At 39.0% G+C, this 18,478-nt stretch overlaps 1 protein-coding gene across 5 annotated transcripts in view; it reads right to left on the reverse strand.

Moving 5' to 3' along the window:
* The window catches only part of Neo1 (neogenin 1), a 160,288-nt gene extending 142,077 nt beyond the window's left edge, over nt 1-18,211 (reverse strand). For 3 of the 5 annotated variants that reach the window (XM_027414903.2, XM_027414901.2, XM_027414900.2), the window contains exon 1: nt 17,734-18,210. In XM_027414903.2, coding sequence (XP_027270704.1) covers nt 17,734-17,905 — 172 coding nt within the window. In that variant the 5' untranslated portion in view covers nt 17,906-18,210. Of the gene's footprint in view, nt 1-17,733 lie in introns of all 5 variants that reach the window. The other 2 variants (XM_027414905.2, XM_027414904.2) reach the window with 1 other exon arrangement.
* Nucleotides 18,212-18,478: the final 267 nt, after the last annotated feature.

The raw sequence follows: 18,478 nt of genomic DNA on the forward strand, positions 1-18,478 counted from the left end.
AACTTCCTGAATATTTTATTATCGTTTCCTCTCAGGAAATTTATTCAATCTTTGTAGCTCCAACACTAACAGCTGACTTTTGAAAGGAAACAATTTAACAAGAGCAGAAGCTCATAGAGAAAATTGCCTCCACTAACAGTTGTGTAACTGTGAATATGAACAAAAAATACAAATTAAAAATACACATGAGATACTAGGGCTGTATAGCTCAGTTGTGCTGTGCTCACCTAACAAGTATAAAACACTAAATTCAATCCTAGCACCATAAAAACAGGTGTGGTGGTGCATACCTATAATCCTAGGATGATGAGGTGAAGGATCAGGCACTTCAAGGCCATCCTCGTCTATACAGAAAGCTGGAGGCCAGTCCAGACTACATAAAAGCAGGGACATGGACACACATACACACACGCACACGCACACGCACACGCACACAGAAACAGCTGACCTGAACATCGGGGAGCTCTTGGTCCCTAGATTGATAGCTGAGATACCAGCATGGGACTGGTATCTCAGGAACATGGGTTTCAGTGAGGAAACCTCGGAAATCTACAGGACCTCCTGTAGTTGTTCAGTACTTATCCCTAGGATAGGTGTGGACCTTGGGAGCTCAATCCACATAGAAGGATACTCTCTAAGCCAAGACACACGGGGGTAGGCCTAGGCCCTATCCCAAAGTATATGATAGACTCTTATGACACACACCCCCTATGGAAGGCCTCGCCCTCCCTGGGGAGTAGAAAGGATATGTGATAGGTAGGGTGTTAGTTGGGGAGGGTGGTAGGGGAGGAGGGGAGGGAGTGGGAACTGGGATTGACATGTAAAACAATCTTGTTTCTAATTCAAATTTTTAAAAAAGGGAAAAAATGCATGCCAATTTTTCACTTTAAAAACCTCTGTTCTTTGGAGCAAGCAGTGGCACAGAAAATAACCAGTAGCAGTAATAGTTTAAAACAAATTTGTGAGGACACTCTGCCATAGCACTTCTGAAATTAGAAAAGAGTTGCTTTCCTTTCTCCTAACTTAAAATTAGAGAAGTAGCATTAACAAAACAAATGGGACAAGAGCTAATACACTCTGGAGATCAAAGGAATTCTAGGAGAGAAAACTACACAGTTTAGTAATCTTGGCCTGGTTTCAAATTCTTGCTCATCACTTACTGGGACTATAACCACAAAATAAATGACTTATTACATGTAAAACACACACACACACACACACACACACACACACACACACACACACACACACACACACACAGAGTATCTCCCATAGCCCTGCCTGGCCTGGAACTCAATATGCACACACTAGGCTGGCCTCCGACCTGTGGCAATTGTCCTGCCTCTGCTTCTCAAGTGCTATGTTAACACTCTTCAAAAATTCTCTGGCACATACTGCTTTACACATGAGAAACAAAACACAGAGTGTTTAACCAACTAGTCTAAGATCTCGCCTCTCCAATCTTAGAAGCATCCAGTGCTATGAGCAAGCTGAAAAAAAAAAAAAAAGGAATTTGCAAAACAACACAAGGAAACTATAACCAACTAGTAGCTCCCATGCTTCTACTCAAACCTTTTAAGAAACATTCCTTCTTGGTATGGCGTACAGGACTTGCTTAGATTCTACAATCCCCAGGAAGTTTACACTGATACTGTCAAGAAGAAATGTCGACTTTTAATTCCACTCCTTTTACAGCACCCATCACTTTCTACACAGCATTATGATTATTTTACACATGATACACCCTTTATTAATTTTTATTTCTCTCATCACCTAGCACAGGGACTTGCATACAGTAGCTACTCAATACATGCTTAATGAATGAAGAAATCAGTCTCAGAGTGTTTCCCATTGGAGAATTGTAACAGTTTTTATTAAATATGGACAAAAAGACTGAACTTTTCCCTCACAGAAAACAAACTATTTGAAATTACCAAGTGCTATACCTTAAACCAGGGCAAGTCACTCAGCTGGGAAGAGCTTCATTCACATAGCGTCCTTGTACCTTCTGGTTCATGCCCTCTTCTCTGTGAATAAGCCTTTATACTGCCAACACTGAGGACAGCAAAGAGTATAACTGGTAGTTTAATTTTCATTTTTTAATGCAGCCAATTAAAAATGAAGCCATGACAGCCTGATAATATGACCATAAACTTGCTCTGCTGATGTAAGAGATTAGCTGTCTTTGATCCTACCAAGTTTTCCTTTCTTAATCCTTACAAAAAGTTTCAGCACTTCTGAAGCTGAGTTCTTTCCCAGATACTACCACCCATCCTATAACGTTACCTGAAGAGGGAACAAAGAGCTAATAAAACACACAGACCAAAGCACGATCACTCTAAACCCTAGTAAAGCTGTGAGAGAGAAGAAAGTAGCAGCCATACCAACAGCAAAATGAGCATAAGAGACTGGTCTTCCTTGTAAGGGGAGGAAACAGTTGTCAGAAGGAAAGGACTGCTTTGGAGTTTAAAAGAGAACATGTTAAGGAAAGGGGAGTTAGAAATATACACAAGACATAATGAAGGTACTTATCCTTTGCAATCTATAAGATCCCTAGGAAACGGCTGATTGTTTTTTTTTTTTTGGATGAACAAAAGCTAAACAATGTCCCCCAACAGTTTTTTTTTTTTAAATGCTAGTATTAGTGAATTCTAACACACACACACACACACACACACACACACACACACAGCTAAATAATTTCACAACAGGCCAGTACTAATAAAAATAACTGACTTGGGAAATATCTTAACTGATGACATAACACAATCTGATATAAAAGAAATTATCAACAGGCTCCATGTTCATATAATTTACACCAAGCAGCTCACATTCCTGTCAGTGAAATAGAAATAAATTATCAATGTGTACTCTAAGGTGTTTCCCCAACTCAAGTCTGGTCATATGGTCTTGAAGAACTAAAAACTGCATAGCTTTCTAATGAGCATTAATTGTTTTAATTTTATAAACCCAATGCCTGGAAAAGTATACAACTTATTTGGCATTTTATCATGCAATGTGTTGATGTAATTTTTACAATGTATTACACTAGTTCCTTAAAAACAAAACTATGTCTTATGTGGTTCAGTATATGCTACAGCATACTCTTCAGCAAATACAGGCACCCAAAGTAAAAACAAAACACATACTACCACACATTCCCTGCCCTTTCCCCAATAATGGCTGTCTGCTAGGAAGCTGTTTGCTGGGGTTTATTATCTATTAAATTTATCTACCTCTTTGTAGTATCTAAAGCATAATTAAGCCAAGCAATCTATAAGAACACTTAATATAATAATAAATAGCTGGTGTTGAACATAAGTCTGACTTTTCTATAAAGGCAGAAAGATGAGTCAAATGCTTCTTCCTATGACTGTAATTTTGAGTCAGTCTTTCATTCAAAAACAAAATGTTAAGGGCAAGAAATGTAGCTCAATGTTAGAAGTACCAAGAAGAAAAATGTCTGTATAAAACAAAATATTTCTGAATACATGTCAGGCAATGTACTACTAGGGCCTGAGGATAATAAAGATAAAAAGCTATGGCTGCTACCTACAATGGCATGTAACTGACTTCTCCATTTGGCCTCTTTCTCCAGTCATATCATCTGTGTCTTAAATATTTGCAAAGGAGAAAGGAGATATTGGGAGAGCTATGGGTACTATGTGCCTACACTAATTCAAAAATGAAAATAGAATCTTATCTGCCTGAACTGTTAAATGGCCCCATAATCTAAATAACATAAGGATATCCTCATCAAGCATATCACAGCAAGAACTCATTTTATTGCACTAAATATTAGATAATAGTCATTTTTGACACTCCAAAAGTGCACAGAAACTCAACATTAGAAGAAAAAAAAACCAACAGGCACAACTTCACATTAGCCATTAATTTATCTACATCATCTGCTTTTCTTTGCCTTAGCTTCTTAAGGGTTTAGAGTAACCTAAACTGGCCAGGGGAACAGATCTAAATGGAGTGAGAAACAATAGGATTTCACAATCTTAAGACGAACAAACTAGATAATCAGCCTATGAATAACTAGAAATTGGTTACAAAAGTACTCACCTTCTGAACAGAACACAATGTAAAAGTGAACTGCCCAGGTTCTGGTTGCATTTACAATTTATCTTAACCAAGCCTAAGCTGTTACCCTTATCTGAATAAACAAGGACTGAACCCTCAAATGAATGAAATCTACTGTGTAAATCGGGTACTTAATTAAAGAAAAAGCTTAGTAGGCTGCAGGGAGAGATTTGTTGGCATGGTGAATTAAACAATATTATAGGAAGGGGAATCCTCCATTTGCTGTTCTCTAACATTAGTCTACAAAATTCAAGTCAATCAACAGTAGTTACTGCTTATGTGTTAAGTATAATCAGCACATCCTAAAGACTACTGCTTAAACAGGCTGAAGTGAGCTAAACTGATAAGTGTGTGTGGTGTATACTGTGTGTGAGGGTGTCCTGGGTGTGTGGATACCAGAGGAGAATGTCAAATGTCCTGTTCTATCAATCTCTGCCTAATTTCCCTGAATATTTCGACTAAACCTGGAGCTAGGTTTAGAGGCCTAGAAAGGTCCAATGATCCTCTTGCCTCCATCCTCCACAGTGCTGAGGTTACATGCACTCACTTTTTCTTTATTTAATGTGAATGCTGTGAATCCAAACTCAGGTCCTTTTGTTTGAACAACAAGCTCCTACCCTCTGAGCCATCTCTCCAGACCTGAGCATAACTTTTGATAAGATCAAAACCCAAGAAGAAAAGAAGTAAGGGTGAGGACCTGCTAGAAAGAAGGATAAAGCCCTTAAACTGAAGATTGGGATCTCAAAGGACTGTGCCTAAGAAGTAAAGGTAAACCTAAAGTGTTTCAGTTCATAGAATCAGAAGTCAAATTTTAAATCATCTCAGTCCCTGAACAGACTGAAATGATCTGAGATTGTTAGTTCCTCTAACATAACCATTAAATAAAGAAGGGAAGACCTTTTTAGAGATAACAATGCCATTCAGATAATCTCTATAATTTTTTTGTATACAATACCTGGCATTCAATCACAAAGACAATCTCAAAAAAATAAAATGACAAAACATACTCACCACCTGCAGAAACACATAAGACAAAGGATTAAAGTAATAAAACTACAAGCAGAAATTTAGAAACTATAAGACATAATGGAATTCTAGAAATGAAAACACAAAAAAAAGGACTCAATAAATTTTATTGAAAATGTTTCAATAAAAACATTGAAAGTCTTAAGAAATGGTTGCTCTTATTCTAACAACCAAGGTAGGGCAAATACAACACAAAACTAGAGCTCTTCTAAACCTGTCAGAGATGAGGGCGCAAAAACCTAAATGAACTAATTCCAAAGAGAGAGAGAGTATTTAAAGAAATCAGCCTCCCCCCACCAAAAAACAAAAAAACATTCCCGTTGACATTAAGTGATTATCCTACAGCTACCAGAAGACCAACCACACACAAATACAAAGAAAACCACAACTAGGAATCTCAGAGCCAAATTTCTGATAGTCACATTAAAGGGCAAATCTTAAGGGAGGCTAATAAAGGGAGGGCAAGTATATTATCCAAGAGGAAAAACTACACATATACCTGATTTCTCAACAGAAAAGATGCAGTCCAGCACACTTTAATGGCTCAAGGAAAAAAAAAAATGAAACAACCATCCAACCTCTAAAAACATACAGAATTAAAACACAAATGTTTTGAGACAAACAAAAGCTAAGAAATCCATCTCCAACAGACCTAAGTAAATACTAAGGGATATTCTCCAGGAAATAATACCAGATAGACGCTCAGACATGCAGAAAAAAGAAATGAGAAAAGCGTATGAACAAATCTAAATAAATGAAGACAGTAATAGTAATGTTTTGAAGGACAGAAATATAAAGAAAACTAAAATATACAAAATAACAAGAATTGAAAAGGAAGGGCAAATGATTAAAAAGTTTTGCACTGTCAAATAAATTATATAAAGTGCAAGATGTTTTTGGAACCACTGAAATAAAAGAGTAAAAAAAAGTAACAACTGACTATAAAGGGAGAAAAATGACTAACAGAAAAGAACCTGAAGAAAGAAGAAAGAAGGGCTGGAGAAATGGCTTAGCCCAGTAAAGAGCTTGCAGTACAATCCTGGCAACCTGAATTTGATCCTCAGAACACACATGACGGTGGAAGGAGAGAACCACAAAAGTTATCCAGTAACTTCCACATATGTACCACATACATGTATGTGCAAAGACACATCAAAACACAACACATACCACAAATAAAATTTAGAAAAGGGAGAAAATGAACACAAAATGAACAGAGGAAAATAAATAATGAAATGAAAGATTAAAGGCTAAATATATGAGCTATTACATTAAATACTCATGATCTAGTAAAAAGACAAGCTGACTTTAAAGATAAAAAAATAAAAGCATAACTTAGTCACATACTATATATATAGCATATCTATATACATAGTATATTCAAGACTTTGAAGTCTTAAAACAAATATATATATTTAACACTAAAAAAGAGCTAAGAGGAGCTGGAAAGATGGCTCCAGTTAAGCAGTTAAGAGTATGTCTGCTCTTGCAAAGAACATAGGTTCAGTTCCCAACATCCACATTGTGATTCACAACTACCTGGAATTGCAGTTAGAACCCAGCATCCTCTTCTGTCCCCTGTAGGCACTAGGTACACTTGTGGTGCACTTTCATACATTCAGACAAAACACTCATACACATAAAATAAAAATAAATCCTATTTAAAATAACAGCTGAGAGGTCAGCCTGGTCTACAGAGCGAGTTCCAGGACAGGCTCCAAAGCTACACAGAGAAACCCAGTCTCAAAATAAAAAGAAATTTAAAAAAAAGGAGGAGGAGGAGGAGGAAGAAGCTGAAGTTACATTAATAAATTCCTAACAATGCATTTACCCACTAGAAAGACAATTATAATTGTGTATGCATAGTAATACAGTCTCCAAATATAAAAAAAACTGAAACAATAAAATGAGAAATAAAAGTACCACAGAGAACAGAAGGAGAAAAAGCACATGTACCTTTGGAATTCCAGAAAGAAGTTAAAGTACAAGAAATGAAAGAAGAAACTTTTCCTACCCTAAAATAAATTCAAAAATGCAAAAGAAAAAATATACCAATTACAGAAGTCACATCATACATCTACTTTAGGTAAAAATAATTTAACCATGAGAGAGAGATGAGAAAGTGAACGAAAGCAAGAGTGCTAGGTGAATAAGCCATTTTCCCTATCATTCAGTATAAGCATACATAAGGTTAAACTTCAGATATTAAAAATAGCTACCAGCACTATCTCCAACTTCTTTTCCCACATACAGAACAGTCAATCTTTAAAGATTATTGCAATGGTTTTACAGAATAGCCAGCTATCCATTATGTAACAAATGATATACTTTTATAATAAAAATGAACCTTTCAAGAAAGACTGCAGAAGTATGCAAACTTTTGACTTTACAGCAGGACACTGTCATCTACAAAGTTCACACTCCAGAAACAATAGCCACAATAACAAAAATTATATCATCAACAAAAATCTCATAATGTTTAAAGAGAGTTGACAATTTTTGTTTTGAACCAAATTTATAGTTATCCTAGGTCACAAGAAGGCCACAGGTTGGATCTGCCTGTGTTATGGCTTGTGACTGTAATCCCAGCACAAGGAACACTAAGGCAGAAGGAATGCTAGGAGGAGTTCAAGCCTAGTTTGGGCAACAAAGTGAATCCCAGGCCAGACTGAGACTCTGTCTCAAAAAAAAAAAAAAAAGAGGAGGAAGAGGAAGGAGAAAAAGAGAAGGAGGACAAGTAAGAATTAGTTTGTTGATCAATAATATTCTTGTTGCCTTTACTCTGTCTCATCTCTCTCTCAACTCAGATACTGAGAAACTAGCTGACCATTCAAAACTAAATAAATGCTTATCCTCACCACAAACACACCTAATTATACAAAGCCACCAGACAAAAATATAAGCCAAGTTATATCAGGATATCTAACTTTCATGTCTTTTAGGCTCTCCTCTCAATTTAGTATAAAACAACAAAACAAGAATGATAACAGTCATGTTTACTGGAAGATTAAGATAAGACAGGCTCTGTTCTAAACAGGGAGGGATATATATCAACTCGTTGTTTACCTCAGCACAACAGGGTGGGTGGTAAGTTATTATACTTGTCATTTACAGTAAAGGATTACCCAGAATAGTCCTTGTAACCTTCTCTCTCCTTGCCTAGCACTCTTAACATTGAGGCCACAGCTATACTATAAAGTTTAGAAAAAGTATCAAAATTCTTTTAGCACTATTCCTCTTATTTATATGGATGTTTCTCAAAATGCTATCTTGTAGGTAAAATAAAACTTTATATGTTACACAGTTCTTATTCTAGGTACTCACCTAGATTTGGCACCAGGATCTTCTGCAAACATAGGGCATTTTCCTTCCTTTGCAAACCCAACTCCTGTGTGTTCCTAAATCTTAAGTGCAGGTTGGGATTTTTTTTCCCCTTTCTAAGTAGATCTATTCTCATGACATGAACATTATCTCTCTCTTAATAACTCCTGAACATAGATGTCCAGCCCATACCTCTCACCAGATCTCCAATTCTGTAATACAGTTATAAACACATTCTGCTGACATTTTTGGCTCAAAGTGTCCTAAATGGAAAACTTTGCCCTGCCCCTCTGTATTAGTCCATTTAATGCCATGATAATGTAATACCTGAAACTAGGTAGCTTATAAAGAAAAGTTTATTTATCTAACAGATTAGTGCTGACTGTAGCATAGACTCCTTTGATATATCACATCATGGTGGGTGACAACACTAAGAACCTAAACTGGAACTCCAATTTCCTTTGTATAGCATTACCACTAAACTCAAAAAAGGGGGAGGAAAATGTGAACAATAGGAAGACAATTCTCAGAAATGATATAACCTATCAAGTAGCATGAGTAAACATGAGAAAATACAAAATGTATTAATAAATGCAAAAATAAGGGCTGGGAATATAAAGCACTTGCTGTGAAAGCACACAGGCCCGAGTTTGAATCCTCAAAAACCAAAGAAAGCCATAAGATGTAGTAGTATACATCTGGAATCCCAGTGCTCCTAAGGCAAGATGGAAAACAAGAAACAGAAGAATACCAAGAAGCTCACAGGCCATCCAGCCTGGAATATACAGCTCCAAACAACAAAGAAATCCTTCATCCGGCAAACTGGAAGAGTAAGACCAATACCCGAGGCAGTCCTCTGGCATCCTCATACATGCAAACCTTCCAGGAATCACTGAGCAAATGAAAAATAACTCACTCTTGAGAACTCCTGTGTAGTGATACTTTGTTTGTAATCTAACAAATAAAGCTTCCCTAAAAATCAGAATGCAGAGCTAAGTCACTAGTTAGCCATACAGACAGGCAGTGGTGGTCACACCTTTAATCACAGTATTTGGGAGACAGAGGCAGATGGATCTCTGTGAGTTCAAGGCCACCTTGGACACAAGAGTGAATCAGTTTAAAAGAGAAACAGCTCACACCTTTAATCCCAGCATTAGAGAGAGACTATATGGCAGGAGCTCAGTGCAGTCTCAGTGAGTCTGAGAGCAGTTGAGGTTTTTGGTAGAGAGCATTGCAGTTTCAGTCACTCAGGATCGCCTCCCTTTGGTCTTGGCCTTGGTAGAGGTAAGAGCTCTCTAGTGGTTGGCTGCTTTGCTTGAACCCCAGTATCTGTCTCTGGGTTTTTATTACTCATACTACAATACTGTCTACTGGCTTCATAAACTACTCTAAAAATCCAGATCCAGAATTACGAGGGAAAGCTGCACTATTACTTGATCAGCACTGACACGGTGATTCCAGAATGCTTTCCACCTATAACAGTAATGGTGTTTGCTCCAAATCAAGTTACCTATTACCTATCTTTGTTTTGTTTTGTTTCAAAACAGGGTTTCTCTGTATAGACCCAGCTGGCTTTGAACTCAAAAAGATTGGCCTGACTCTGCCTCCTAAGTGCTGGGATTAAACATGTACACTATCACCCCACCCCCAGCAACCTATAATCTATTTTATCTCAGCTATTAGACCTAAGGCATCCTGAGAACCATCCATTTCACCTTAACTATCTATCTATCTCCAAAGTTTGTGGTTTTATAATTAGCCCTCAAAGATGTTTGCAATGAACCAAAATTATTTAAACCTTTAGATCTGGTGGTAGAAATGTCTGAGTGAAAAACTTTATTAAAAATCCTTGCTATAAAACCATTTCAAAGGTTATTTCTTTTTTTTCCCAAGGTTATTTCTAACGGCACTTTAAAGAAGAAAAGCAACGACATACAGTCTTATTTGCAGACTACCCAGATGCTAACACTCCTTATGAAGAAATATTTAGGTACTGATTTCACTAAAACAAAACCTATAAACTAGACATGGTAGTACATTCATGTCTAAAATCCCAGCACTCAGAAGCCTAGGGCAGGAGATCACAAGCCTGAGGCCAGTCTAGGCTACATGAAAAAAATCCTGTCTCAAAAACTAAATTAATATAAAACACCGTATCTTTAGAAAATGAAGCAAAACCTGCTCATTCCAGCTAGCTCTGTAACCTTGTCAACTTATTTTACACTCCATGCATGCCCATTCCAAGCCTGAGAGTAAGCAGCTATTATTTCTGGTAATATTATAACTTAAAATGCTTCACAATTACTTAACACTGAACTTCTATTTCATGAACTCAGCCCTGAAGCTATTTTTACACATATAAAATGAAATCACATACAATCATTTATAAGCAATGAACAGATTTTCCCAATCATACCTTACTTTATACCTGGAAAAGATATATAATTAAAGTCTTACAGAATGGCAAAAGGTTAATTCTCACATCCAAACCAGAAACTTCCAGTTTTCAAATATAAGAACTACATAGAGGTCATCCAGCTGAGATGAAGCCACTGCTCAATTTTATACTGCAGATTAAGTGGAGAAGTACACAGTAGGAAACCTCCAGATTACCTACTAACTAGCTCTACCCTTCAGCTAACAGATAAAAAAAACAAAGACTATGGTATCTGCAATTAAAACAAAAACACTTAGTATGAAATATTCACAATTAAGGATAAAAACATCTTGGAAAAGTTGTAAATGTTTTAGTCAATGGTGTTTGTTGTTTTGTTTGTATTAATGTGGTACTTACAGGTTTACCAGTACTATTCTAGAGTGACTGGAACTCTGACTTAGTTTCTTTTCCTGATGCCTGTTATAACATATCATGACAAAACAACTTATTGGAGAAAGGATTTATTTTGGCTCACAGTTTAAAAGTACAGTTCATCATGGCAGGGAATTCAAGTGGTAGGATTCTGATGCAGCTGATCACATAACATCCATAATCAGGAAGAAGAGAATGAATGTTGGTGCTCAGTTCCTTTTTAGCACACATAAAGACCAGGATCCCAGGCAAGAAATGGCACCACCCACAATTAACATTAACTATAATAATAGTTAACTATGATAAACCCTGACCCTATTTAGACAAAAAACTATTTGTTTATCAGTAATCCTGTATGTGGGAATCCAATGTTATAGAAGAGAAAGACGACAAAAAAAAAAAAAAAAGAAAGAAAGAAAGAAAGAAAGAAAGAAAGAAATTACCACACAATTCTATCACGGTAAACCAGTGCAAGTGTTTTCAATATCAATTTATCAATTATAGAAGAATATACAGGTGGCAGTATACAAATCAGTATACAGAAAGGCAAACACCTGCATATGAACGCCAACTTTTCCAGATGGTATCCGCTCTGTAATCCTTTACAAAGCACTTAAAATTTAAGACTCAGTTTTCTTATCTGTAAAATGCAGAAATGCTGAATACAAAACACAGATTAAAGAGATGATACACTGCTTCAAATACTGTGATTTCTATAAATACCACTTTTATGACCCAGTGTTAATACTATGTTCATTCTCCAAAGTACAGACATTTCAAATAACAGTTATGAGAAGAATCTGTGTGCACTAAAAGGAAAGATCTCCAACAATGAGATAAAGAATATATGTTGAGAACTAGAGAAATGGCTCAGCAATTAAGAGCACTGGTGTTCCTTTAGAGAACCCAGGTTCAATTCCTAGAACCAACATGTCCATTCACAACTCTGTAACTCCAGTTCCAGGGGGTCCACAGCACCAGGCATGCATGTGGTGCACATAAATATGAATGGAGGCAAAAAAACTCACACAATTAAATAAAATAATAAATCTTTTAAAAAAGAATACATGTTGAAAAACATAAGTTGTGTGATTTGCTTATGTGTAAAAAAGAAAACTATACATACATATGCAAATGTAGGAAAGAAAGTTTTTAAAATTGTTACTCATGGATTAAAAACTAAGATTTGCCCATTTAAATAATAAAACATACTTTGTAATTCTACCAAGTTTAACAGCAAACTAACATACATTTTAAAAATAAATTTTAAAAATAAAATAACTTAAAGATAATATGACATTTAAAAAGAAACATGTTAAGGGAAAACATCTAAAAGTATACATAGCTCACAGAATATAGTAGACAGCAACTACAAAGAAATACAACAATATTTTACTAGTAAGTTTGAATGAGTATTCTTGGTCTCATACACAAAGTTTTATTGGAAATACTCTTATTGTAAATTAATCCAAAATTTGACCTCTATTTTAAAATCTTATTTTACTTGATGGTGTTCCCAAGCTTAAACCAAACTCACCTCACTAGCTCTCTGACTGGTCAACCTTACTTCTAGCCAATGCCTCTGCTGTTCTCCTGTTATGAGTGCAATGTAGTATGGTACCCACACTTACTAAAGGCATGGAAATCACTTAGCAAAATATCTGGAAGGAAAGACTATTACACAAGGCTTCCATAAAAGAGATGTATTGACATTATATTTTCTGATTTTTTTTTATTTTTTTGACGTAGAGAAAATATAGAAGGCAAAACTCACAATAATCTATTGAGACTGTGTGTGTGTGTGTGTGTGTGTGTGTGAGAGAGAGAGAGAGAGAGAGAGAGAGAGAGAGAGAGAGTAAATCTTTAAAAGTAACAACTGAATCACACTTTATTTCTAAAGCTGGAAAAGAAATATTAAAACTCTTCTACATGAGTCACCACTACAGCTTCCATAACAAGATTCTTCTCTCTCTTTTTTCCTTTGTTTATTTTGTTTTGTTTGTTTGGTTTTTCTGTTTTTCTTTTAAATTTAGTATTGTTGGGGGTTTCAAGGGCAGATTGAGGGGGATGGGAAGATAAGTGGGATCTGAATGAATGATGTGAAATCCACAAAGAATCAATAAAAGGAATTTTTTTAAAAAAACTATCATACACAAATACAATAAGAGTTTATAAACAACATTACATCTCATTTTCCTGGTCATCCAGTAGGCATGAAAGGTATTGTTCTTACTCGCCTGCAGCCCCCAATCTATAGACATATGTATAGTTACAGAATCATGAGTCATACCCCTTGCCTCCACATGAAAGTCCTTTCTTCATCCCACATAATGTATTCATTTTCAGACAGTTTGCTAAGGAACACACTTCTTATCTGCACATTCACCCCAGAAATATATAACCTTTTGTACCTCATCCCAACAGACAGGCAGAGCAGAACATCAAGTCTTTTTTTATAACAACTCAGGGAAAGTCAATTATCCGTCCAAAAAGTGACAAAACTGATAAACACTAAAAGGGTAGCATATCTAAGAGGATGATCAAGCTCATTAAAGAGTTAGAAAATCCATGAAGAGTGGCTGAAGAGGGATGGACAGGGAATGGAACAACTGTCAAAGCGTACACAAGAATTTGTCATCAAACACATAAGGGAATCATATTTATGCTCTATTGTCCAAGAGTTCAAAAGCAGCCAGGCACAATTCAACACTTAACTTGTTTTCCCGTTATCTAGTTTGCTTTCTATTACTGTGATAAACACCACGACCAAAAGCAAACTGGGGAGGAAAGGATTCATTTCATCTTACAAATAATTTCATCTTCCAGGTCACAATCTATCACCTAGAGAAACCAGGGCAGGAATTCAAGGAACTGAAGCAGAGTATGGCGGCATGCTACTTACTGGCCTGCTCCTCATGGCTTACTCAGCCTGCCCCACAGGCTTGCCTATAGGCCAATCTGATGGAAGCATCTTTCTCAACTGAGGTTCCTTCTTCTCAGATGACTCTAGCTTATGTCAAATTAACCACTAAACTAACAAGCAACCAATGCTTCATACCAAGGATGAAAAGGTGAATTAAGACTTGTACAATCCTCAAGATACTATGACTAGCAAAAGTGAAAAGAAAATAAATAATACAAGACAAATAAAAGTATTTTAAGAGCTACAGGAACACAGAGAACACAACCATTAACTCTCTAGGGGAGAAGCCAATAGGAAAAAAAAAAAAAAAATCTGGTAAGATAGGCGTTTAAGAAGTGGGATATGGCTTTAACAGGACAAAAAAAAAGAAAAAAAGAAAAAGAACAGCATGTGCAAAGGCCTGAAGGCACAAAGCTCTGCAATTAATCTGGAATGGGAGAACAAAAGGTACATAAAAGAGTGATGAGAGGAAACTAATTTAAATTGGGATTGTTGGAGACTGTTAAAGAGCACACAGAATCTCACAATCTCTATCCCAAGGTATTTAGACTATGAAACTATGGAACACTTATTAATAAGACATTTTAATGGGAGTTCCATACTTAGAAATATGTTTCTGAAAGATTATCTCAAAAGGAAGACAGACATCTAGAAGGTAACAGTTGACACAGATTTATTACAATGTCACTATTGCTAGTTCAGGTGTGGATACAGATGAAAAGGTACAGACAGAAGAAAACCCTAGGAGGTAAAGATCAAACAGAGTAAGGTTTTCTAGATCTTAACTAGGGAGAGGGCATGGACAATGATGGTTGTTAAGACAGGTGATACAAGACAAATCCACGCAATCATTCTAACAATATCAGAGCCCTAGCCAGGGACTGGTTCATTACCACTGAAAAAAGGGAACAGGGGAAGAGGAACAAAGATGTGTCTACCTTTGGACCTGCACCAATGAAGTTACCAAGTGGGGAGTTAGGGGAGGACCAGGAGAGTCATTAACTTACTGGCAAAAATCAAAGACAGGAAAGAATGACACAAATGTCAGAAATCAGTACTTGGGTGAGTAAAAGAAAAATGTGAAAAAGAAAGGAAGAAATCAAGAGAAAAGCAAATACTAATTGATACAGGTTGATGTTGATAAAGGCCAGGGAGAACTAAAATTTAAGAGAGGGAGTGAACATTAAATGTGAAGCAAGGTTTTTTAAGAGAGGTTATTAAAAACAGAAACAGACCACCTTATGAGGTGATGTGTCACATCAAGTAAACGCCTGTCAGAATCTGTAGGGTCCTCTATGAAGAATGTCTACTCTCAACAGAAAACATTTCCAATTCACAGAGTGCTCAGTCAATCCATCTTCCCCAAGGATCACCACAAAGCTTTTCAGTAACCAGCCCTCCCTTCCCAAAACCTGACTGTGTGCTTATTCATTTCTTCACCACTGCTAACCTTTTTCTATCAGGATCCTTTCATTTTCTCTTCTTCTATGTGTCCAAATGTCTACCCTAAAATGGTAAAACACTCATTTATCTTATTTTTCACTAATATTACTGAACATCCTCACACCCTACCAAAAGTCAAGCCTACCACTCTTCAAAAAATAAGTAAACAAATACAATACTGACAAATGATGTCTGATTTATAGACAGCTTGACCCAGAACTGCTTACTCAGGTCTCCATGCCCTCGATCTCTTCCACAGCTCACGACATAACAGACCAGCCCCTGCTCATTGTAGTGATTTTTTTTTTCTTCATTTTTGTAATGAGACAGAGGGGTTAACAGAAAATGTTTCGGGAGTAGAATAAGACCTATGAGGGAGAACCAGATCGGTGCTGTTGACTCTAGTGCACCACTAATTAGCTGTGAGCTTTCTAGCCTCCAACCCATCACCAGCTCAAATCTTCTGAGAAAGCCTGACACTGGCTAGGTAAATCACTCCAACACACATTCTCAAAACCTATTCTCCTTTGCAGTACTTATCAGAGTCACTTAACTATGTAATTAGTAGTTGAGAAGCTATCAGAGTCACTTAACTATGTAATTAGTAGTTGAGAAGCTATCTTCCCTTATACACCGGACTGAAAACTCACAGAGGCAAATGTTTTGCACCTCATCATTGCAAAAACTTTAAACATAAACTCCAGCTACAACCTCAAATACATACATGGTAAGCTATATAAAACTTTACACATGAAATTAAGACAGAAACTTGTTTTCCAAAATCATTATATTTCTCCTGCCCATTCCTATTCAGTTACTTACATTTCAAGTCTGAAAATTGTACCCAAAACTTTGTACAAGTACTTATCACAACATCAATGATCCTAATTTAACATTAACACTGTTTAGCTGTTTAGATAATACATACTGGTGTGGGTTTTAAACTGTTCTTTTAACACCGGCAAGTCGTAAGCGACATACACATACACACGATACATAATTCCAAAGTTTATCATCCAAATCACACTGCGACATGATTTGTAATAATGTCATAATAATCAAAGGAAAACAAGTTTTTGGTTTAGGAACTACAAATTGCCATTGTGTCCAATAAGGTGACCTTCAGCTGTAAAAATTTAAATCGCATGAAAGTTTTGTCAAGTTGTATGGCACACCACCTTAGGCAAACAAGGTCAGCAAAAGCACAGGTCAATTTTCCCGTCAAGTGTTGAGTCCTGCTCCTCAACTACCAAAGGCTTGTCGATTTAATTGCCCCCCTTAAATAAGAATGCAGGTAATTCCAGTAATGCATGAAACACACACACAAGAGGCTGAAAATATCTATGTATATATTTCCATTTAAAGGCAATAAACAAGTATTTAAAAATCCGATGCCTGAAATTTTGCATAGGTTAAGAGTGGGCAACACTGAAACATAGTTGAAATCCCCAGTAAAGAGGAGGCGTTCCATAACGGAAGCACTACTCCACAGGATCACTTGGAGCCGCTCTCCAAGGCGTTCCTATGGCTAAGTCAACACTACTGATCATGAAGGGGCAAGTATGCCTCTTGGCACCCCCTCTCCGGAAGGCTCAGGCTCCAATCACTGAGAGAAAAGTCCCTCGAGATTCGACTTCCCTGGACTTCATAAACTGGGCAATCGGTGGCCAGGCCAAAACAAAAAAAGGAGAGTTCAACCCCCTCCTCCATCCTTTCCTGAAAATTAATGAATTGACTGTACGATTGTTTATTTAATGAGGTGTGTAGTGGCCTCTACTGGTGCTTGTAGCACAAGAATGTCCCACTCTTACAAGTGGGATGAGCCTGGGGGAGGGGAAAGAGGCGAGGGGTGAACCTGCCTCCCGGTACAAAGCGCAGAACTGGACCCCAGAGCTCCGGGCCCGGCCCCGGAGGCGCCCCTCCCCCGGCAGGGGCCCCTCCTGCCCGCTCCGCTTTCAGCCACGCGAGACCCTTTTCTCTCCAGCAACCGGGGCCGAGGCGGAGAAGTTCCCGCATGTTCCCCTTCAGGATCCTAAACAACAACAAAAACCCCACCGCAGCGGCCGCGGGAGTCGGTGCCGCGCCCCAGCCCCCACGGCGTCCCGGGCCCGGCCCCGCTTACCTGCGGACTGCGGCGGAGAGCCGCTCCTCACGGCCGCGGCGCCGGACGCCGGGCGCCCGAGCAGCAGCAGCAGCAGCGGCGGCAGCAGCAAGAGCAGCAGCAGTGGTGTGGGGCAGCAGCGCCGGGAGGAGGAGGTGCAGAGGAGTCGCCGGGCTTCGCGCTCCGCCGCCATCTCTGCCCCGAGAGCGGCGGCGGCGGCGGCGACAGCGCCGCGGAGCGCTCGCGCCCTTCCCTCAGCGCGCCTCAGACGGTCCCAGCGCCGCAGGCTCGGCTCCAGCCCGGCCCGGCCCGGCCCGCGCGGGCCCCTCGCGCGCCCAGGGGGAAAGACTCCGGGCGCCTCCCTCCTGCAGCGGGGCGGGAGGAGAGCAAAGAAGGGGAGTCAGTACATTCCGGGCGAGAGCTGGGGGGTGGCTCGGCCTCTCCAGGTTCCAGGCGCCGCCACCCGCCGCCGACTCGGGATCCTCACCGTACAGCGAGGGGGGCGGAGACCGCAGGGTGGGGGGCGGGCGCCGGAGCGCGCCGTGCCGCGCACGCGCACAGCCGCGCACGCGCGCCTCCCCTCCCCACGAGCTCCCTCTTCGCGCCCCGCGGCCTGCCGGGCTCCAATCCCGGCGGTCGCTTCGCGGGCAGCCGCGGCGGTGCAGCCGAGCTGGCGCAGGGCAGGCGGCGGGCCCGCTCCCCTCCCCCGCCCTGCTCTCCGGAGCCGGGCACGGGCGCGGAGCGCGCGCGCCGGGCGCTGCTGCTG

This window comes from Cricetulus griseus, chromosome 4 (assembly GCF_003668045.3).
Source record: "Cricetulus griseus strain 17A/GY chromosome 4, alternate assembly CriGri-PICRH-1.0, whole genome shotgun sequence".
NCBI classification, from domain to species: domain Eukaryota; kingdom Metazoa; phylum Chordata; class Mammalia; order Rodentia; family Cricetidae; genus Cricetulus; species Cricetulus griseus.